The sequence below is a fragment of the Pelodiscus sinensis genome, chromosome 4 (assembly GCF_052426305.1).
Source record: "Pelodiscus sinensis isolate ZL-2025 chromosome 4, ASM5242630v1, whole genome shotgun sequence".
Taxonomy (NCBI): domain Eukaryota; kingdom Metazoa; phylum Chordata; order Testudines; family Trionychidae; genus Pelodiscus; species Pelodiscus sinensis.
The window spans coordinates 81,990,819-82,014,950 of NC_143055.1; the positions used below are offsets into that span (position 1 = coordinate 81,990,819).

The 24,132-nt window shown below is 41.3% G+C and overlaps 1 protein-coding gene across 7 annotated transcripts in view; it reads left to right on the forward strand.

Annotated features, from left to right (window-relative positions):
* The window catches only part of LRBA (LPS responsive beige-like anchor protein), a 559,883-nt gene that overhangs the window by 185,664 nt on the left and 350,087 nt on the right, over positions 1-24,132 (forward strand). For all 7 annotated transcript variants that reach the window (XM_075930027.2, XM_075930020.2, XM_075930019.2 and 4 more), the window contains one exon: positions 18,514-18,622. In XM_075930027.2, coding sequence (XP_075786142.2) covers positions 18,514-18,622 — 109 coding nt within the window. The remainder of the gene's footprint in view (positions 1-18,513; positions 18,623-24,132) is intronic.

Here is a 24,132-nt window from a genome sequence, read left to right on the forward strand (position 1 = left end):
GAGGGACGCGGGGAGGAGTGCAGGTTGGGAGGGAAAGAAATTCCTAAAAATGCCCTGTAATCCTCCTTCCATGTTCCCTCAATTCCTACTCAGAGAATCCAGTTATTGCTGAATTGACCCTTGTTAACACTTGATGGCTTTTAAAATGATCATTAAAATTATCCTGTAATATTCTAGAACTCTTCTTTCCTCCTCCTCTAAATGTATTAATTATATATCATATCATTTAGACTGATTCTACCCCATCTACGTAGATTATATATTTTCCCAGTCATCTTAATGTTGCTACAAATAAGAGCTAGAGACATTACTTTAATAAAATAAAGGTTTAGATTCTCAACCACAATTGTTCAGCTAAATATGGAAATTACAGGAAGACTGTTACCTGGGCAATTGTGCAAGTGTAGTACAATTTGAGGTCTGTGTGATCTCAGAGGTATAGCTGAGAATTCGTCAAAAAAAACCTTTAATCTGGTGATGGGATGTGTGTGAGGAAAATAATCTACTTTGATTTTTAGATTCCTCGTTAAGTTCAAAGGTTAGAGATCAGAAAAAAAATCTTGTAAATTAAGAAAATTTCAATCTGGAAATTGATACAGAAATGTGTCCACATAATCCTTAGTTGGCTTCCTTGTTTGTTTATAAAAAGGAAGCTATTTAGCAGTCACTTTGTTGTTAAATGTTGTAGGGCAGAGGTGGGGAATAACTTTTGATGGAGGACTACTCCAAGATTGTGGAACATGGTCAAGGGCTGCACTCTTCCATGATATTAATGGAGGAGGTGCAGGATCTGGGATAGAGGTTGAGTGCAGAAAGAAGCTTGGGGTAAGGAATTGGGGTGCAGGAGGGCGTGTGGGGTCTGGCGGAGAGTTTTGAGTTAAGGAAGCAGTTATGACCTGGAGCATGGGACTGGGGTGCAGGAAGAGTTACAGGGATTTGGGTTGTGACTTGGAGCAGTGGATTGGGGTGCAGGAGGAGGTGCAGGGGTTTGGGCTTTGATCTAAGGGTGGAGGGGGTTGTGACCTGGGGCAGGAGATTAGGGTGCAAGATCTGGGAAGGGTCTGGATTCAGGAGGGGGACAGAGGGTTTCGGTTATGTGGAGTGGTAAAAGCTTGGGGAGGAGTGAGGGTATGGGGTGCCAGAGGCAGGCTTGGGCTGTAAGACTTACCTGCATGACTCCTAGCCAGCAGGGTTCTCAGGCCCCTCCCTCCCTGCCTGATCTGCCCCTGCATAGGCTGCAGGGGCCATGTGCATCTGTGAATAACAGCCTGAGGGGAGTGGGAAGTGTTTCATGCTCTGCCTGTTCAAAGAGGCAGCTCCCATGGACCAGAAACTGGCTTGTGCTAGGAGCGAGGACAGTGCCTGAAGCCTCTCTCTCCTGTTCCCTCACAGCTGAGAAACACAGATGGCCCAGCTGTGGCTTATCTGAGTGGCATGCAGGGTAAGCAGGGCTGAGACCTGAGGCTTCCTGCTGCATACATGGGCTGGATCGGGTGGCTTGGCAGGCCCTGTTTTACCCGGGCTTGTTGTTAGGGATTCAATATGGTCATACATACAGGGTCATTATGTCACAATTTTCTTTTCTGAAAGCAAAAGCGCTTACTACATGTTAGGGAATTCCACGTTTTTCCATATATCTAAACTGATAATTTTGTTTACCGTATGTGAGCTTTTCCATTAATGTTTAAATTAGTATCTAGGGCTATATTGTAATAGAGCCCAGGATCCTTCTCAATAGGTGATCTTTCTCTAATTTCCAATAGTATTTTTAGGCTGGATATTTGCTGTGTGTCTTAGGAAAAAAAATTGATTACTGAAATAATTTGAGTCAGTGAGATTCCACCCCACAGCACAGATAAAGATCAGCTGACAACTAGAGCTGGGCAAAATATTTCAAATAATTTTTTTTTGCAAAAATGCAGATTCAGGTTGATTGAAACATTTTATTATTTGTGGCATATTTGCTGTATTTAAAATGCTAAAATTTAGAAAATATTAATGTTTTGTTTCAATGTTTAATTGACATGGGAAATGGATCTTACACTTTTTTTTTTTGGTGGGGCTATTAAATACTTGCCTCAGTCCCAGTTGACTTCCTCATTTTTTAAGAAAAGCTCTACAAAATGAATGTAGACCATATTGAACTAATTAAAAACTAGTTAACTTATATTGTAAAAAGTAATTGTAAATGGAAAAACATCATTCAATGGCAGTGTTTCCAGTGGGTTTCCAGAAGGATTTACTCTTTTCCCAGTACAATTCAATATCTTTATCAATGATCTGGAAGAAAACATAAAATTATTACTGATAACATTTGCAGATGGTAGAAATTTTGGTGAAGTGGTAAATAATGGTGGGAAGAGGATAGTTACAAAGAGTCAACCATTGTGCATGGCAAGATGAAATTATTTAACATGCCTCCTTAATAGAGCCAAAGACAAGGTCCCAGTCACACTTTTAAGTTGGGTAACTGTATCCTGGAATTCAGTGACACTGAAAAGGATTTACAGATTGCTGTAGACAACAATCGGACATGAGCTACCAATGTAAGAGAGCAAACAAGATTCTTAGACAGGGAATATCAAGTGGGGAAAGGGTGATTATATTAGTACTGTGGATGGCATTAGAGAGACCACTCCGGGAATAATGTATCCAGTTGTGGTGTCCACACTTCAAAAAAGATGTTGGCAAATTGAAAAGATTTTAAAAACAAACAAAAATGCCCGAGATATTTCAGATTTAGAAAGCTTACCTTGTGGTGAAAGAGCATTAGGTTACATCTACTCAGCAATATTATTTTGAAATAACTAGCATTATTTCGAAACAGCTTAGTCCTCATCTATGCAGCAGGCAGTTATTTTGAAATAGTGTTGAAATACTGTAAAGCTGGAGGACTTCTTACTCCAATTCTCTTACTCTCATTGTATGGAGAGTAAGGGAAGTCAGAGGAAGTGTGCTCTATTTCAAAATAAGTGCTGTGTAGATGCTCCCAATTTCAAAATAAGCTATTTCTAAATAAGCTACACAATTAATGTAGCTCAATTTTCATAGCTTATTTCGAGTTAAGACTCACTGTGTAGCTGAACTGTTAGAGTATTCATCTGGCTAGTTATTCCAAGAAATTATCTGTTTTTTATAGTGGGCTGCTCCGAAACCTCGAACAAGTTGTCACATTAAGCTCCCAATGGTGGAAGCTGAAGCTATTCAAATTCAGGCAAGAAATAAACCAGAGTTTTAAAAAGTTGTTTAATAGCCACTGGAAGAACTAACCCAGGGATATGGTACTTTGACTCACTTATAGACCAGTTACACACTATAAACCTCTATTGGTATAACTACATCGCTCAGAGGTGTGAAAAAACAACATCCTTTGAATCTTCAGTAAAATGCTACAGAGGCACAGTCAAGGGTGTGCACAAGAAGTTTAATTTTACCGTTTTGGGGGGAGCGCTTTTATGCCAGACTGTGTGCCTCTGGCAGGAGTGGGGAAGAAGCAAACTCCTCCCACTCCTGGGCTGCAGCAGGGAGATGAGAGTTCCTCATCCCTGGGGCTGTGGCTAGGAGAAGAAACTTGTGTCCAGAGCTGCATTTTCCCAGCTATAGCCACAGGGCTGAAGGAGTTGGTTCCATCCTTCCCAAGGCAGCCTCTAGGGGAGAGTTTTTCTCTTGTTCTCCCTGTCGCATCCCAGAAGCAAGAGGAATTCTGCTTCCCACACTGATTATTGGGGTGCCAGTGCCCCTGTTTGCCCCTCATTATGCAGGCTCCTTGGTACAGCTGAAGTCTTTCAACAAGATTAGATATTCCAAGTGGTATGCTATATCTCAAACAGAATTTATAGGCTTGGTGCAGAAATTACTGGTTGAGGTTTTTTGGTCTGTGTTATGCAGAAAATGAGACTAGATAGATGATCAGTGTTTCCTTCTGGTGTTTAAATCAGTTAAATATACTTACTGTTTTTAATAGGAAAATCTGTTTTCCCACTGGTAAATTGACTGTTGACTTAACTTAGCAGAAAATCTTTGCTCTCATGAAAATGTTTAAATATCTCTCTGCTGTGTGGTTACTTTAGTTTAGCTTGTAACTTTACACACTCTGAGATGAAAAATATACTACTTAGGGGATTAAGCTAATGTTAAAAGATTGAGAGTTGATTTTATAACAGTCTACGTAGCTGACAGGTAAAGCATTGATGTTTCTCTTGGAAAGTGGTAGGCTATTCTTGGAGAAAAACGTGGCATTCCACTAGTGTTAATACTGTTGTATCTAATGGAAAAGAAAAACTACAGCCAACATTTTCAACATTAAGTGTTTAGAAGTACAGCCTCTCCCCAAGTTATGAACGAGTTACGGACCAGACACTTGGTCGAAACTCGATCCGTTCGAAAGCGCGGGTTGCGTTCGTAACTCAGGGACCGCCTTTACGACGGCGCCATGGGAGCTTTGGTCGTAAGTGTGAACGGTCATAACTCGACCATTCGCAACTCGGGGAGTGGCTGTAGACATTTAATGTGGACAGTAATACCACTTTTATTTCCATGAACAAATATCTTTTTAGGTGCCTAGCTTAGACACTTTGGTTATGTGTACACTGGGAAGCTTTGGCAACAAAAGTGCTGTGGACATGCAAAAATAAAAACTGGTCAAACTGGTTTTTCTTCCTCCAATTGTCAACATTTCATGGTTTGCTAGCTACCAAGTTTGCTAGCTACCTGTTGACAGAGCAAAGCAATGTGGGTAAGCATTCAACAGTGCAGTGTTGTGGGAAGGCAGAGCTGATCCCTGCACTTCTTGGGATTCTCTGAGCTCTCCCACAGCTGTCTTAGCTGCTGGGAGCAGAATCGTGAGTATCTCTGTAAGCTCTCCATGCTGAAGAATGTCAAAGCAGCACAGCAGCCTCTTCAGCTTTCCCCCTGCAGCAGCAATCTGCCTGCTGCTGTGTTTCTAGCAGGGCAGAAAGGGAGCATTCCAATGATTCGCTCTTTACGCTTGATCCCCAAACGGAGCAGCTCACTTAGCTGTCAGATACTTCTTGGAGCTCTGAAAGAGGAGGAGTACATGCCTGCAGGACAGCAGAGATCACAAAACTGAGCATAGCCATCAGGACAGGCATTTAGGGATACTGGCAGAAGCCCGTTCTCTTGACAAAACAAAAAGCAAAATCCACACTGTCTCTTTGTGGACAATAAAGGGAAGGAAAAGACAAAAGTCTCTAGCAGGCTGGAAGTCCTATGTTGACATAACTGGGTCTTTTTCCCAACAGAAGTTTCTTTGTAGTGTGTATGCTTTCACTGTTTTGTCAACAAAAGGCAGTTTTTGGTGACAAAATATGCCAGGGTAGACAAGCTTTCTAAAAGCTTAGCCCAACCATTTAAAGACTGAAACAGCTGACTGGGAAAACCTTCTTGTTGAAGATGAGAACCATAGAAAAGACTAGGTCATGATAAGGTGTTTTAAGAAACAATATGAACATTGTTTGAGTTTAAAAAAAAAAAAAAAGACTATGCGGTGCATGAGAGACTTTTTGAAACCAAAATAAATTTTTTCCAGTTGATGCCTAGATTGCGTTCTCTGGAGAAGAGAGAATAAATGCATTTGTCACATGGTGCATCCCACTAAGTTATTTCAGCTCATTAGAAAATAAATTCACTGAAGCTCAGAGAATTGATATAGTCAGTTTCATGAGGGCTTGTTTTATACTTGGAACTATAAAAAAATTAAGAAATTGTATTGAATTGCTTATTTATAAACTTTCTATCAGGCTAATCTAAAAAAAATTCAATTTTGTGAAACTTAGCAAAGGTGGTTATGTTCATGATAAACCGGGACTGTCCCTTAATTATTAACTTCACACTATTTTCGTTAATAAAATAGCATTCCATAACAAATGGATTTAAATAAATGCAATGTTATGTTACCTATAAATTTATGTTTAGAACACGATCAGATTAGTCAATTTTCAACTATTCTGGCACTTGAAACTTTAAACCAGTTTTCTGTGTTTATTATTTTATTAAATCACATTTTTATCTTACAAAACATTTTGATCTTGGGTCTGTACTTTGTTGCCTCTACATGTAGCTTCTTTCACTTGTCTATTTGACATTACTGTATTGCTTATTTTTTCTTGGATCAGCTATATTAACTCTGAATATTGTTAGTGCATTCTAGTAGAATTTCATCTACTTGGTCACTTAAGTGTCTCATTTGGTAACAAAAAAGAAAATCTATGTGGAAAATTGGTAAAGCAATTACTCACTGTATAGAGTGCTTTCTGAAACGGGACACAGATGGACCTTTAAAAGAATGACTTGCAGTTTTCTTTTTCCGATCAGGCTAAGAAACAGTAGGGATGTTGACAAGTTAGACAAAGTTGTTTCTAGCGTACAACTGCATTATATGTAATTTATTAATATATTGTCAGGATTTACAGTGATGTCAAAGGAACCTTTTGGGATCAACCACAAAGGTGCAGGTAGTGCATTTACAGACTCCTGGCAAAAGTCTCATTGGGATTGAGCCTGGAATTTGCTGTAGGGCTGATACTTAAAAGTCTGCACTCCTGGAAAAACTGAGGGGGACCATTAATATACCAGAAAAAAAAAACAATTAATGGGTCTGTAGCACCTTAAAGACTAGCCAGAAATACATAGATGTATCATGAGCGTTCGTGGGCACAAACTCTTACTTAGGATGACAATTATGTTCAAGTTTTTTTTAGTTACAGACTAACATGGCTATCCCTCTGAGTCAATTAATGTACCAAGCCACTCTCATCACCAATTAATATTAGCCATAGACCAGGGCAAGAGATGCTGAAATGGAATACTCCACCCATCGGAGAAGATTTCATCTCCTAAGAGGCATGCAGCAGACCATACTTACAAGAATATGATTCATCCTTTATGTGGCTAACACAATTGGACATAGAAGAGGGGAGGAATCCTAAGAAAATTACCCATAAAGCTTCTAAATCCATAAGGAAACCAGTAAGCTGTTGTTCTCCTGTGTCTCCTACTTCCCCAGAGCTTCCTACTGGCCTTGGCCTTATTGGTTCCTTTGGGATATCAATAGATATGTCAGAAAATTAGTTTCATCAGCAGTCTCCAGAACAAGATCATCTTCCCCATGACCGCTATTGCAACTAGTTCAAGTCCGGATCCCAGGATGCAGACATCTACTGGAAGTAGAACAAGATCTCAGTGGGGGTGCTTTTCCACTATGAGTGTTCCCTCTAACATTTTCTATCCTTGGGTGGGTTCAATTTTATTTTGGATGGGTAAAAATTTCTTATGTGCAACACCAATATTAAGGTAGTGTGTGGATGTGCACCACCAATACAAACAAACACACACACCTATAAATAAATTAATGTAAGCAGTCCATGTGTATAGAAGAAAATATATTAAAACAAGACACCTATGTCTAGTTGCTATGAGGTACCCTTAGGGTATGTCTACACTACCACCCTAGTATAGCACCCTATACTAGCCCTAGGGTGGCTAATGTAGGCATTTGAAGTTGCAAATGAAGCCCTGGATTTAAATATCCCGGGCTTCATTTGCATCTTGCCAGGCGCCGCCGTTTTTAAATCCCTGTTAGTGCGGACTCTGTGCCCGCGGCTACACGCGGCACGGAGTAGGTAGTTCGAATTAGGCTCTCTACCTTACTACCGTTACTCCTCGAACTAGGGTGGCAGTGTAGACATACCCACAGTGAGTACAAAGGTAGGGAATTAGCCTTCTTCCACTTGAGGAAGAGTAGAAGCCCCTGACAAACTTAACATGTGGCTTCAGGGTTTGTAGACAGATGCATGTTTCAAAGAGCTTGCAAGTAAGATTTCATCGTACAAAACTAGCATCAAACCTAGTACTTGCTACTTCTGATTCATAAGAGTCAGAACTCTACCACACAACAAAGATCTTGCCTTAATGCAATACAATTTACCATGTATTAATTAGTAACACAGGATTTTGAAAAATTAAGTTCAGAGTTTAGATATGTGCAACACTCCAAAAACATTGTTAAAAGAAACTTTTTCTTTCTTATTTAAGCCATTAATACCAATGTAAACTTTGTTTGAAATGCTGTCATGCAAATGTCCTCCCAGTATGCACTCTGACCATGCAGCCTGCTCTCTTCCCCTCCCCCTCCAACCCAGCCTATCCGAGAGGACTGCAGTGAGTCAGGACACCCCAAACAAACTGCCCCCCTGCCTCCACCTCACTGCCCAGATGCCAGCAACCACCCATCGCCTTTTTTCCCCACCTACCCCATGCATCTGCCCCTTCCCAGCCCAGGAAGGTTGAAGGAGACGGTTGGGTTTCTGCCTCTGTCTGTCTCTCTCTCTTTCTAGCTGACAGTACTCTCCAAACTCTCTTTCCCTCTGACTTCCCCCAATCCAATTAATTGACTCCCTCCCCCAGCTACTTATTGCCTCCTTATCTCCTCTGCTTTTTTGCTCTGGGAGCTCTTTAGTTCAACATGTGGCAGTGTATAGCTGCTGCTAAGTTTCCTCCCCCCCCCCCCCCCCACCTGCTTGGGGAGCTTTGAACCTCTGAGGGGGACTCAGAAAATTAGCTGCACACCTTAGAGAGAACTTTGCCCACTACCAACATTCTTTGGCCATTTTGTCCTCATCTTCTGATGAGGTGACGAACCTTCCCTCCACTGCCTCCTTTGTTCAGCTGACGGTATTTCAAAATCTGATGAGAATATTAGTGGATACATTGGGTATTCTCCAGGAGATACTACAACAAAAATAGTATAAACTATTCTTTGAGCCTTGCCTGGTAGAATGACCTTATCCATTTAGTGAAGGACTCTTAAAACTTTTTAAAGCTAATACTGTATGCTGCTAGATCTGCTCCTGCAATCTCCAAATGCACAGGCAGGAGACACCAGATGCTGGTGAAAGGTTACAAGGTTATTCTTGCAGGCCAGGAAAAACAGACTTGTAGGGGAAAAAATCTAAAAGAGTTATATTTTATGGTGGTTAAGTTTATTCATTGGTGTGCTTTCAACTAAGAGTCATTAAATTACTGAGCTCTTCTTGCACTGTATGAATTTGTGCTGGGATATGGACTGTTCTCAGGGACTCACACATTGACATCTGAATACCAAAGAGCCAAAATCTTGCTCTGGATTGTCCCATAAACACAGAACGATCTCATGGATACTTCCAGCTGATTTGACATCATGAACAAGTCTCCTTCTGTTTGGCCACTGGTGCCAGACCAACTAGGTAGATGAGACAGCACCAAGAACTCCAAAGCCAAGGTTTTGTTTATACACTGTCAGACTTCTTCAGCTGGCCTAAAGCAGCCCATGGGGGTCAATCTGCAAGCTAAATGCTTGACTTGCACATTGTCTGCAGTTACCTTAAAGGTTAATAGATAATATTTTTTTTAAAATAAAAATAGTAAACTCTCTACCCTTCCACCTCTTTCTCCCTGAAAAGAACCCAGTTTACCTTGCTATCATGTCTTCATCTTTTTCAAATGTCAATGCATTTGTGTGTGTCTAGATTTTGGATTATGGTACAATAATGAAATTATTTTATCATGAGCATTTTGTGTAACAAGTACACTGGTAACACTGCATAAACATTGTGAGGACCCTAAAACACTTTCATGCTCCTTAACTGTATTAACATTATTTCCAGAGAACAGCAACAGATAATATCTTTCACTGGGTTATGTCTGAGCCTTTTGTAGCACTGGTTCCTTGTGGAGTTTTTTCCCCTTGTGAAAATGCTTTAATGCAAAAGCATATGCCAATTAGAGTGTTATTCTCTCCATTGCCATCTACTGTTGCAGATGATGGGCAGGGATTATCTTAGTAAAACAGTGTTGTGGCATATTTTTGAGTAGTGTTTACTAGGGCTGTCAGTTTATCTGTGTTAACACTTGCAATTAACTCAGGGCAGAATTAACATGTTAAACCACGTTAATTGCAGACGTGAATGCTGCGCTGCCCCCTTTGAAGTGCTGCTCCGGCGCTTCAAAGGGGCAGCGTGTTAGGAGCCTGGGATCAATTGGAGTCCCCAGTTGACCCTGGGCTCTGTGCACCACTGCCCCTTTGAAGTGCTGGAGTGGCATTCCAAAGGGGCAGTGGAACATGGAGCCGGGAATCAGCTGGACACTCCAGCTGATCCCCGGCTCCAGATTGCTGCCCCTTTGAAGTGCCCTCCAGCTGACACTGGGCTCCCACGGTGCTGCCCCTTGGAGAAGCCAGGGCGGTCTTTCCCAAGGGGCAGCGCTACACGTAGCTGGGGTCAACTGGAGACTCCAACTGATCCCGGGCTCCTGTGATGCTGCCCCTTTGAAACACCACTGCTGCATTTCAAAAGGGCAGCACATGCCATTAATCGTGATTAATTGCAATTACATTTTTAATCACTTGACAGCCCTAGTGTTTACATACAACAGCACATAATGCAATAATTAAGATCTTGATTAGTCTTATCTGCACTTCAAATGGGATAATATTTGTGATGTGATATTTTACTCCTAAGAGAAATACCAGATGTCTGCAGTTCTCTTCCCTGAACTGCATTCACAAATTTTGGGAATGGCTGTTGACTCATTTGGGAGCTCTTTCTGAAGGTCAGTTAGGATGAAGTCAAGGTTCTCTTCACCGCTTTTACCAGGGCTTGGTGGTTTTGTCTTCTGACATCCTAGGATGTTGGTACCACACAAGTTTTGCATTCCTGCCTACAGGATTTTTTTCTCTGGGCTTGGGGAGGAGGTAGGAAGAAAGTGAGAATCTTTGCCTAAGACTGAAGTTTCTCATATTGGCAGCCTGCATGTTGGATTCCTGAGATGCTGAATTAGAAGGATTTTCTGAATTCCAGAGATTGCTATTGGAAAGCATAACTTGACCAGATAACCCTATTTCTATGCATTGGAAAAGATTCCTTGTCTCAGCAGCTCAAAAAGAAGCACTTCATTTACTCTTAATGAGGCTATTGCATGTTGAAGAGTTAAACACAGCTACTTAGGGCTGCCATTTCAGTTGCCACTCTTCAGTATTCAGCCCGGTAGTCTTCCCTTATCTTGCAGCACACTAGTTTATAGAAGAGTGTACAATTAACATTGCTTGGGATTACTGCTTTGCTATAGGCAAAGGATACTAATTTCTCTGCTGCAGTGGATTTGGCTGTGCCATAGGTACCATGGCAGGAATCTCTTCTGCCATAGGATTGTTCAAATAAAATTTATGGGAACCTTTTGTTTCTTGTCTTATACCGTACCCCTGTGAAAAGATTTTTCCTCATAACCATAACTATAGTACAGACAATTAGAGAGACACGGTCCATACAGCTAATTTTCCATAAGGAAAATGTGATCCGGTCTTTGTCCTCATCCTGTTTTCCAGTCTTAAGTCCTCTCTAAAGTCTTTCAAGCCCCGAGCTTACCTCTTTCCTTAAGCGTCTTTTCCAACTTTTTTTATGCCTTGCCAGATGTTCAGCCACTTAATTATTGAAGTGTATTCAACTAAATTAAAAGCATCACCTATGTGAGGTGGTAGTGTTGTCTTAGCCATATAATTATGCATAGTTACTACTTGACTCTCTATAAGTGGTACTTAAGCATTTTTGTCAGGCATTGAGGTAAGAGGGTGAAATTGCTATGACTTCTACATCTTTTGACCTAGCATCAAAACTTTAATAAATAGTATTCTAAACTCTGATTTTCTGTTACTTACTTTTACAAACTTACATCCAAATGTTTCTATTATGATCTCAGTCCAGAAATATGTTAATTATAAATTTCTTAATCTTTGAGTTAGTGATGAATGAATATTTTTCAGATTGTAAGACTGCTTAGAGTCTAAAATTATCTTTTTTTAAAAGGTCAAAATAAAAATAGCATTTAAGTCAATTGTTAAAAAAAACCTGTGCTAGCGTACTGGAGGGGTAATTCTCATACAGCTGCATCCATCAGAGTGGAAACTGGCTTGACCTCAGTTCAGCTTGTAATACTAGAGAGAAATCCAAACCACAAATCACTATACAATTTTGAGATTCTTGAAGACCAGCTGCTAACAAAGCAAAGCTAGTGAGAAGTGAAGAAGCAGAGGCAAAAGAATGGAAGTGCTACCGGCTGAGAATAGATTTCAGAAAATAATATTCTGGCCCAATAGGTGTTACAGTGAAGAAAATCAATGTGTATCACTGCTCAGGCCTGGTAATACTTCCCTTCAGCCGCTATTCTAAAAAACTGTTTTAAAACTGATAATGTTAAGAATTTCAGTCTGGCGAACACTGATGTGTTAATGAAAACTGGATGACCATATTGAGTAATGAAAAATAAGAGGTTGTGCTTAGGCAAGGTTGGGAGGATAGATATAGAAAGAAGGGTATTGGAAAGAGAAGAAAAGGGACTTGTTCCCTACCTGCCCTATTCCCCTACTCTGGAATTCAGGGCACATTATATATGGAAGAGTGGCAGCAAACCATACTTGCTTACCAATGTCTCCTCTATTGTGTTTCTTCCCAGGCTAGCTATATTACTTTTTTCTTTCCTGATTTTAGTTTAATACTTTCTTCAAGTTCTTCCTTTATTTCCATTTCTTTTTTCTACTATTTTCATGATTTTAATCTTAGATTCTTTTCCCTTCATTTCCCCCTTTACTTCTTTCCTCAATATTTCAGTTATTGTTCTTCTTGTGCTTACTTTTTTTGTTCTTTTTGCTTTTTTTGTTGCCGTCATCCTTTACTGCTTACACTCAGTCATTCATTTCCTCTCACTCATACCAGTTAAGCCACCTCTCATCTTCCTCTTGCTCTTGAATAATGCCTGTAGATGGTGAAGGACAGCAAGAGGAGACATGCATGCAAAAGAGAAAGGTTAGGGTAATTCAAGTTTTTGGCTATTGCAAGTGCAAAAAAGTCAAAATATTGTAGAACTTAAAATGGCTGAGAATACCAATAAAATATCTTTAGTTCTGGATTAGTACCAACCTCTCTTCTCACCAGATAAACTAGGTTTCATCTGCTCAGAAAATTTCAGGATAACCAGATTTCTTAAGATCAAGCATATTTTCCTGAGATTCCAGTTGTAAGTCTCCAGTATACTTCAGCACAGTGACAAAGGTTATTTGATTTGGTATGGGGAGATTTGGACATGAAAAGGACCTCAAGCTGATACTAAAAATACATATATAATGCTCTTTTTTTATTTTTACACCTTAACTTGAGAATTTAAATGTGGTTTGAAAAACTGAGTCTGCTTTGAAAAATGACTAAACATTGCATCATAGTATTCTGTGCTGCAGAGACTTCCAGAGCAAACTTGTAAAGATCTCACTGAAACAAGTAGCTTGAAATAAATGTACGGACAGGGCCCTCCTTATGAATTCTGGTGTCCTATGCTGCCAGAGTACCTGCACCCCACCCCATCCCTTGGTAGCAAAGGGAGCAGCAGTTCTTCAGGGAGATGGCAGGGAGGCTGATGAGGGAACAGGTGGAAAGGGGAGAGGTGCAGCCCACCAGAGCTCTAGCCTGGGAGGCAGAGCAGAGGGCGAGGGATTAGGACTGCAGGTGCTGGAAGGTGGAGCAGGGGACCAGGAGATGGGGCCATTACAACCAGGGTGAGATTTGTCCGCTAGAGCTGGGAGGGGGCAGGGAGTGTAAAAAGGAATTGCGCCGCTTGGTTGGGAGGCGGAGTAGGGAATTGGAGCATTGGCCAGTCTAGCCCAGTGTCCTCTTCTCCAACAGTGGCCGTTGCCAGGTGCCCCAAAGAGAATAAACAGAACAGATAATCAAGTGACCCATCCCCTGTTGCCCATTTCCAGCTTTGGGCAAACCGAGGCTAGAGACGCTATCTCTGCCCATCCTGGCTAGTAACCATTGATGGCCCTATTCTCTGTGAACTTAACTAGTTCTTTTTTGAACCCTGTTATAGTCTTGCCCTTCACAACATCATCTGGCAGGAAGTTCCAAAGGTTGCATGTTGTGTGGAAAAAATACTTCCTTTTGCTAATTTTAAACACACTGCCTGTAGGTGGTCCCCCTTAGTTCTTGTGTTATGAGTAAATAACAGTTACTTACTTTCTCCACATTAATCATGGTTTTATAGTTCTCTCTCATATTCTCCTATAGTCATCTCATTTCTAAATGAAAAGTTCCAGTTTTAAGCTGTCCTCATACATATCCAAAACATTCCATATTCTTATTCATTTTTGCTGCCCTTTTCAGAACCTTTACCAATTCCAATATATCTTATTAGAAATGGGGTGACCACATCTGCATACAGTATTCAAGATGTGGGTATACCATGGATTTATATGGTGGAAATATGATGTTTTCTGTGTTACCTATCCCCTTCTTAATTATTTTCAACCTGTTTTTGATTGCTGCTTTACAGTGGGTGTATGTTTTTCAGAACACTATTCATAATGGTTCCAAGACTTTTCCTGAGTGGTAACAGCTAATTTAGACCCCATCATTTTATATGTATGCTAGGTGTTATGTTTTCTAATGTGCATTTATCAGCATTAAATTTCATCTGCCATTTTGTTGCCCAGCCAACCAGTTTTTTTGAGAACTTTTTGTAGGTTTTTATAGTCTGCTTAGGACTTAACTATATTGAGTAGTTTTGTGTCATCTGCATACCTCACTATTTATCCCATTCTCCAGATGAGTTATGTTGAACAGGATGTCCCAGTACAGACCCTTGGGGGACACCACAAATTACTTCTCTTCATTTTGACAACTGACAGTTTATTCCTACCCTTTTTTTCTGTCTTTTAACCAGTTACTGATCCGTGAGAGGACCTTCCCTCTTATCTCATGACAGCTTACTTTGCTTAAGGACCTTTGGTGAGGGACTTGTCAGAAGCTTTCTGGAAATCAGAGTATACTCTATTCACTGGATCCCCTTTGTCCACTTGAGTGTTGACCACCTGAAAGAATTCTAGTAGACTGATGAGGCATGATTTCACTTTACAGAAACCATATTGACTTCCCCTATGTTCACCTACGTGTCTAATAATTCCGTTCTTACTGTAGTTTCAACCAATTTGCTTGGTCCTGAAGTCAGGATCCTGTAATTGCCAGGATTACCTATGAAGCCCTTTTAAAAAAATTAGCATCATCATAACTATCTTCCAGTCATTTGGTATAGAAGCTGATTTAAAGGGTAGGTTATAGACTACAATTAGTAGTTCTGCAATCTCTCATTTGAGTTCCTTCAGAACTCTTGGGTAAATGTGTTCCAAAATCACTTCTAATGACACTTCAATCTGGGAGGATTCTTCAGATTTGTCACCTAAAAAGAATGGCGTGGGTCTGGGAATCTGCTTCACATCTTCAGCCATGAAAACCAATGCAAAATATGTATTTAGTTTCTCTACAATTGCCTTATCCTTGAGCGCTCTTTTAATATCTTGATTGTCCAATGGCTCAACTTTCTGCTTCTCATGTTCTTAAACTTTTTTTTCCTATTCCTTTTGGTGTCTTTGTCTAACTGTTCTTCAAATTCTTTTATTGGCCTTTCTAATTAGATTTTTACAATCCAGACAGAGTGAATACACCTCTCTGTTTTTCTCACTAGGTTTTAACTTCCACTTTTTAGGAGATGCCTTTTTTGTCTCACTGTTTCTTTTACTTGATTGCTAAGCCACAATGGCACTTTTTTGGGTTGTCTTACTATGTTTTACCATTTGAGCTATGCATTTAAAATGAACCTCTATTAGAATGTCTATAAGAAGATTCCACAAAGCTTGCAGGGATTTCACTTTTGGCACTGTACCATGCAATTCTGTTTATCTAACTTCCTTATGTTTTATGGGGCATACCCCCTCAAGTAACAGGCTGTAAAGGCATGGTTGCCTCAGTTTCTGTCCTTCATAATTCCTAGTAACTCTACACAAGATTTCTTGTCTCAATAGCAATTTTCACTGGGGCAGGTTGTTACAAAAACATAGTACAAATAATCTGCAACAAGAGTCTCAGAATAGAGTCCGTATGTCATACCCATTGCATGTAGTTCTTAGAATTCAATAGCCTCTAGTTAATTGAAAAAACACATACTGTCATATCTAGGCTCTTTGCTGTTCCTTTCCTGTCCTTCTGCAAGGGTGGACACTAGTGTACCCTTTGGGTTCATCTGCACAGCAGAGCTAAAGCCAAAATAAGTTACGCAACTTGAGCTACGCCAATTGCATGGCTTAAGTCAAAATAGCTTTTCAGCTTTTGGCGCTGTCTATACATCAGCAAGTCTGAGTTAGAGCACTCTTCCTCTGACTTCCGTTACAGGAGTCGAAGTAAGAAGTAACATGTCGAAATAACTGCTTGCTGTGTAGATATGGACTGTGTTACTTTGGAGTAACATAGCTATATATAGCCTCTAAGATTTTCCATCCATGAGCGGAGTGAATTTTTGTCTTGTGCGCTTCTTCGGATGTGGGCCACCATGGTACCCACCAGTTACTAACAAATATTTTTCATATATTTTTTAAATTTTTTTTTTACCCCATCCAGAAATAAGAAGTAAATATAGCAATGCCTAGCACTCATACTGTGCTTTTCCTCAGTAGATTACACAATACTTTACAAAGGAGAGCACAGTCATCACTATTTTATAGATGTGGAAACTGAAGAAAGTCAGTTCATTACCTGTTTGTAGACCCACCTCTCACATAGGCTGCAAGGTGTCCGCTGAAGCTGGAACCAGGGTAGTGGTGAGGCTGTCCCAGTAGGGTTCTGGAACCCACCATCATGCCACTCACTTTCCAGCAGGTCCAGTGGAAGTGAGAGGTTAGCGCTGCTGTGTGGCTCTGCAAACAAGGTGGGCTAGCTGGGAATTCTTTGTGCAGGGCTGCACGGGTGTGCACCTTAGAGGGAACTATGGTGGCCACCCTTGCTCTTCCATATGGAGTGCAACCTTGCTCTGTGCAACAGGAACACTCTCAGCCTTTTTGCTGGGAGTTCATTCTAAGCAAGAGGATAGCCCTCTTTTCACTGACCCTAAACCCTCTCTGGCCTTCTCAATATAGCATGGAAGTGTTATCAGATAAGCCTCTTTGCTACTCCTTTGCCTTCAGCCCTCTCTGGAGTAGAAGTCAGCAAGTAGCTCTCTGCTGCTTTCTAGCCTTTGACCCTCTGCAGACTTCTGGCCCTCACTTGGGGAATGTCAACTGGTAAAAAACCTTTTGGTGTTCTCCTTCCGTCTGTCTGCGAACACCTATAGTAGTGGTCTCCAACCTTTTTAAGCATGAGATCACTTTTTTAAATATAAGTACAATTCAGGATCTACCTCAAACCCAAACACCCTTGCCCCACCTCCCTCCCACCCCTTTGTCAAAGCCCCGCCCCTGCTCACTCCATCCTCCTTCCTCCCCCCTCCCCCCACTTTTATCAGGCTTGGGGCAGAGGTCTGGATTTTGGGGGAGGGGACTATGGACTCTGATCTTGGGCTATAGGATATAGAGTATGGGAGGAGCTGTGAGTTGAGGCTGGGGCAGGGAGTTGGGCAAGGTGCAGGCTCTAGAAGGGAGTTTGGGTGCAGGGGGACTCAGGACTATGGCAGGGGTTTGGGATGCAGGAGAGGTTCAGGACTGGGGCCAGGGTTCATGATGTAGGCTCCAGCTGGGCACCACTTACCATAGGTGGCTGCTGTGTGGTGATGCAGGGCACTAAGGCAGGCTTGCCCCTACTCTGGCCCTGTGCCACTCCCAAAAGCAGCCAGCAAATTCTCTCCATCCCTGTATCCCACCACTCTGTGGAGATGGAATGTAGGGTGGGGGGAAGTGCACCCTGACATCAGCACACCCTCCTCTTCTTCCTGTGCCCTGCACAGCAAACAAGAGGCTTCCGAGGGTGAGTGGCAGCTCCAAGGCAGAGAGCAGGAGCAGCCCAGCAGTACTGAGAGATACAGAGGAAGTGCCTTCACTTGACAGCCTCCCGGCCAAAGCTGTAAGGATCACCTGTCAAAGGCTATAGGTCAGTGGTCCAATCTTGGCTGGTGACCACTGACGTATAGCTTCCTTTAAGGACCTGTAGTCGCCTGCTTTCCAGCAGTTCTCACCTGCTGATGTCTCCACAGCTCTTTTCCTATCTGACTTGGGTCTTTTATCAGGCTCTGCTATTTATATGGTATAGATGCCCTCTCTTAAGCCTAACTGGGTTAGCTGACAAGTCACAGGTGGACTATCCTTTTTATTTATGGACCAGTGTTGTCTCATGAAAATGTTTGCATTTTACATTCTAAATGTGTCATTTTGTCTATGTATATCCATTCAACGATGTCTTCTTACAGGGTATGTAAATATATTTCAAACGACAAAAACTTGCAGCTTGAATTGTGATTGGAGTGTTTCCTGATACTGAGGGTTAACTTGTTGAAATAGGCTTTCAGAAAATGGCAGATCAGTTGTTTATGAAATAATGTTGTTTTAAAATGTTTTATTAAAATAAGAACAAACTGCAAACATTTTTAATATAGTCTCTTCAGATGTTTTTGGAATTGATAATCACTGGTTAATCTTTAAATATTTTATACCCACAGATTGCTGAGCCAAACAATGAAGGATCATTTAGTGAGAGTAGCAAATGAAGCTGAATTTATCCTGAGCAGACAGAGAGCAGAGGATATTCACAGACATGCTGAATTTGAGGTAAGAAGTAAAAAAAATCTTAGTTCCAGCAAATGCTAAGGCAGTTAAATCTTGCAAGATGTTTAGGAGGTATTACATATCATCAACTCACACTGACTTTATTGGAAGTACGGAATGCTTACAGACCTGCAGAGTGTTCAGCATCTTGTAGAATCTGCAAATAATACTAGCTTTTGGGAGAAGGAAGGTGGGCACAAAGGGAGTCTCTACCTCACTAGTCTGAGTTGCTTCCATCCAGGGCGGGCTTTAGGAAGAGCGGGGCCCAATTTGAACCGTTTTTTTTGTTGACCAACGGAAAAAAGCACACACAAATTTGGGGTGAGCAAAAAAAAAAAAAACCAAAAAAACAAACACCCAGCACACACAGAAAAAAGTCACGGCCCCTTTAATTCCCCAGCTACAGGGCAGAGTCCCACCTTTCTGGCCAAATACAGGGACCGATTCCCCCTCCCACGGTGCACTCCTCCTCCAGGGCCAACGCCCCCTCCCACAGTGTGCCCAGCACGCCAGGACACTTCTGGGTTTAGGGCGTGGGGCCCTTTTAGGTGTGGGGCCTGATTCAGGAGAATGGGCCTAAAGCCGGCCCTGCTTCCATCAAGTAAATAATATTACAGTGTTATCTGTTAATGACGCTTTTTAGCATCAAAACTTTGTAATAAAGGATCAGAAATCAAGATAAAATTCACATTTAAAATGTTCCTTACCAGTGTGATTTATATCAGCACATTATATTACACACCTAACTGTATGGGTTTGCTTATTAAACTCATCTGGGGTAGTTTTTAATGAATTTCAGTTTTTCGTGTGGCTCAGTACAGTTTTTTATGTTGCTATTTTTGTCAATTGAGGAGACTTTTAAAATGAAATACAAACGTATATTTATAGAACTATAATAAATAGTACAATGCAAATCTTATTTGTTATGTCTGTTTATCCAGACCTGCAATTTTGGAGCTCCACTACTAAAAAACAAAACAAAAACCCACACCAAGAAATTCTGTTAATTATGTAATTATTAAAAAAAAAAAACCCCACCAAAACTAGTGATATCTCATGTATAGTTTCAGTTCTACTTAACAAGAACTTAGTCTTTCTTTTACTATGTTGCTTGTGATTTTTTTTGTTCAAGTGAAACATTGAGTGTATGAATGTCTTAGATATGTGTTTAATGTATTTCGAAGCTGTTTGTCTCTTAAACCTTTATGTGAAAAAATACTCCCAAAGATGAAAGCATATTTATTTTAAACCGTGCTTATATCTAAAAGTCATCTATGTTGGCCCTAAGATCCAAGCTGTGTGTTGTTGAGTAACATATTTGCACTTCAGCTATACCTAGGTAACTCCTCCTGCAAACAGCAATGATGTAAAATATCTATAGGACCATTTTGTGATGTTGCAATAGTAGGCATGTTTTTTCATTTTTTCACATTAAGGTAGTCCAGGGTTTAGAGACAGCCCTGTGGAGATGGAAACCGCATCGTTTTAGTTGAGTACCTGATAATCTTTGGAGTGGGACATGCTTGACATTTTGTGTTCTGGATTTGTACAAAAGCTCCATGCATGACATGGTGTCATTGATTAGAGGAACAGCTCACTATTTTTTCTCCCAACTGCAAACTGTAAGAAAAGAGTGAGGGAAGTCAAATGAAAAGCAGTGAGCCTTGTCATGCAAATATGGGATATGAATGAATACACTGATTCAATGGTAACATCACCATTAACATTATTTCTGTCATAAAATATCTTTTTATGGTGTCTGTCAGGAATGTATGCCAAGCAAGAACTTCATTTTAGTATAGCTTTGTGTATTGCTTATGTTGATCTTTCTAGAACAGAAGTTGTCTGACACTTCAATGATGATGCTTTGAATCTGTGCTCTCAGTATGAGAGCTCAAGGGGTTTAACTCATACCATCTTGAACTTAAGCAGGAATTACCTTAAAGCAGTTCTGTTTTGTTTATCAGGGTTAATTTTGTTTCTGTGGATCTGTTCTGAAAGCTTTCTTAGAAAAATCTAAGAGCATAGGATTATAGGCATTCAGCCATTTCAGCTTTTGGGATTCTATAACACTTAAATGACAAATTTAACATCAAATGTTAATGAATTCTGTGGCACACTTCAGTCAGCTCCATAGGCTTTCTGTGGAAGGGAAATAATTAGCCCCAGACAAATAAACTTCTCTTAAAACAACCATCAGAGTTCAGAAATCCCAGAATGGTATGTCAAATTTGTGTCATGGATTGATCTTTAGTCTTGTTATTTGTGTAGTATACTGTGCTATTGCTTTAACAGACCTGGAAAATGAGCAGATGTGTATAATAAAAACTCCAAGAAATGGAATATTGTGGCAAAGTAGGTTAGTCCAACAACATTTCCCTTGAAGAAAGATACTCAAGCCTGTTTTTAATCATTAGTGAAATTGTTTGGCGAGATGCCACTGTAGCCACTTATCACAAAGCTGTCTCAGAATTTGGTGTGATTGGCAGTTCCTGTTTGGAAAATATTTTGAACTGGACTAAGGTAACTGTTTCTGGTCAGGACTGAAATGTAGCAGCAGACCTGAATGGGGAAGAAAGCGTAATTTATCATAATAGAGAGGAATTCACAAAATGTTGACAACTTTGAAAGGATGTGCTATCAGTTTTTTGTTTATTTAGCTTGATAAATAATAGAAGGGACACTGCTTCTGACCACTCTGGAATAACCTTTAGTCATCAATGGGTCGCTACAGAAACAGCTTTCAACATCTTCTGCTATGTTCCTACCACTACTCACTCTTAAATCTTTGCCATTCCAAAGCCAGAAAATGTGGGCATTGAAATGTGCTCTGGTGGCCATCATATTTGGGCTGTTTTGGGACCAAGACATTAATTTCTGTGCAATTATATTCAGAAATAGAAGATTTATTTTCTTTTTTTAAATGATATTTTCCACTTTCCACTCATGCCATTTAAAACTTTGTGGTCTGATGCCAGAAGTGACATTTTGGGAGGCACTGGGAAGCCTATTCTCTCTCCCCTCCTTCCCCCAGTTTGAACCACTGAATTTTATACTTCAGGTCTGCTTAAAGTGCATGCGCTTGCCACCAGCACTGCTCCCTCTTAACAGAGATTGTGCTGCTCCCAGCTTTATCTTTGGGGCAGAGAGTTTGTAAACAGAGGGAGGCAGGGTGGTTTAAGATAGCAAAAGGATTGTCATTCAAGTAATTGGGGAACCCTTAGGCAATGATTTAAACATTGCTACTCCACTTAAAAGATAGGAAACAAAGGGTAGTGCCCAGGGATCTGTATTGAGACAATTCTGTTCAACTTATTCATAAATGATCTTGAAAAAGGGGTAAACGGAAGTGGCAAAATTTGCAGATGATACAAAAATTATTCAAAATAGTCAAGTCCAAAGCAAAGAGTTATAAAGAGATCTCACAAAACTGGGTGGCTAGGCAACACAATGGCAGATGGAGTTTGGTGGTGTTAAATGCAAGGTAATGGAAAATATAATCTCAACTATACATATAAATTAATGGGATCTAAATGAGGTGTTGTGGACCAAGAAAGAAATCTTGGAATCATTGTAGATAAAAGTTCCCTGAAAATATCTGTTCAGTGTCATTGCAGTCCAGTCCTCTGTCTCAGCTCTGAGCCCCTCAGCCCTATCCCAGAGCCTGCACCTCCTAATTGGAGCCCTTACAGTCCTGCACTCCAACTTGTTGCCCCAGGTCTGAGTCCTCTCCCATGCTCTGAACCCTTTGCCCCCACTTACAAGACATGGGTTTTGTTATATTCACCAGTATGAAGGTAATGTGTTGCACATCATCTCCACTTGGTGCACGGAATAAAATTCATTCTGGCGGGGAGGAGGAAGGAACTAGAGGAAACACTGGTGCTGAGTACCCACAAGGAGCCCCCACATCAGAAACTTTCCCTCTTTATGGCATCTTTTGACCATCAGTGACTTCCATCATTCAACGCCTGCCTGTCCCTCCACACCTGCTGGTGCCTACCTCCTGCCACAGATCAGATGTTTCACATTATCGGGAGTGTCAGGAGTGTTGCTGGTGTGGATGGGAGAGGAGCAAGGATGCAGTGTGTTTGGGGGACGATTGAAACTGGTTTGTAAGTGGGGCAAGTCTGGGGACTTTGGGAAAGGGGAGTGCAGGGGTGGGGCATGAGCGCAGCCAGCAGGAGAACCTCAGCAGATTAGAAACTCGCCACCTATTTCCCGGGCCCTGAACCCCTTAAGGTTGGCTCTGTCCAGGTGTGTATTGGGCATCCCAGTTTGTGGTCCTTTCTCCGTTACCAGCACAGAGAGAAATTCTTTGCCAATGAAGCAGAGGTCATTGCAGAAAAGTAGTGACATGTTACAGAATGACACAGAGTGACACTGTTACATGTTACAATCCATCTCCTTTGCCTTTAGGATTAGGAGGAAGCTAAAGAGCCAGCAGTTGTTTCTCTTGTTTGGTGACTGGGGTAATTTCCTTTTCCTCTTGGCCACATAAGAGAGAGGCCAGGCAGATTCTTAGATTTGGGTCTTCTTCTAAGCATATAGGAGTTGTGAAGAAAACGTAAGGAAAAGGAAGATACTGGATATGAAAGATGGGTTCTCTTGTATTCTGAAGGTGAAAACAGTAGATACAGCTATGGGTATGTAGATCTGTATGGAGATGCACAGAAGGAGTGGAACATACACACATTTTACAATTTAATTAAGCATCAGACGTGATCAGGGAGGTGATAATTATCATTAGCATTTTTACAGAAGGCAGCAGTACTGGGGGGTGCTGCCACACTGTTGGCTTGAAACAATAATAAAACATAATTTCTCTCCTCAGCACTTCTTGATGGGGGGATATGGAAGCACAGAGGTTGCAATTACCCAGTTTATACAATGAGAGTAGAAATATTAAAATTGCCTGTGTGGTTTAGGATTACAAGTGCCACCGAAGGACTAGAGAAACTGTGCTCAAAGGTCACATGGGCATTTTTAGAAAATACACAGAGCTGGGAATATTACCTATGCATCCTGCTTCTCATCCCTTTGCTCTGTTCCATGCTTCCACCCAGTCTTTCTTGTGAAGGTGACCTTGGAAATCTGGTGATTTGTGCTCTGTCTCAGAACATCTATTTGCAAGACCATCCCTGGGAGGATGTGTGCCTGGGACAAATTGGCCTGTATGAACCCCCCTTAATATATGCTGGGGGGAATCCTGGAAAAGGGAGGGGTTTGTGGTGAAAGGGCAGAGTAGGGGATCAGCTTGGACACTGGCATATTCTGGCAGCACTAGGAGGCTGGTGAGCAGCGCTGGGAGCCAGCTGGGGTGCTCCCCACCAGTTCCATCCAGGCCCACCCTCGACTTCTCTCCTTCCCCGCGTGCCACACTCCTTCCCTGCTTCTTCCCACCACTGCCCTGCTTCTTCCCATTTAGTTCTGCCCCCTCCCTCAAGCGCTGTGTTGCGTCACCTTAGGCTGCAAAACAGCTGATGCATGGCAGGTGGGAGATGCTGGGAGGG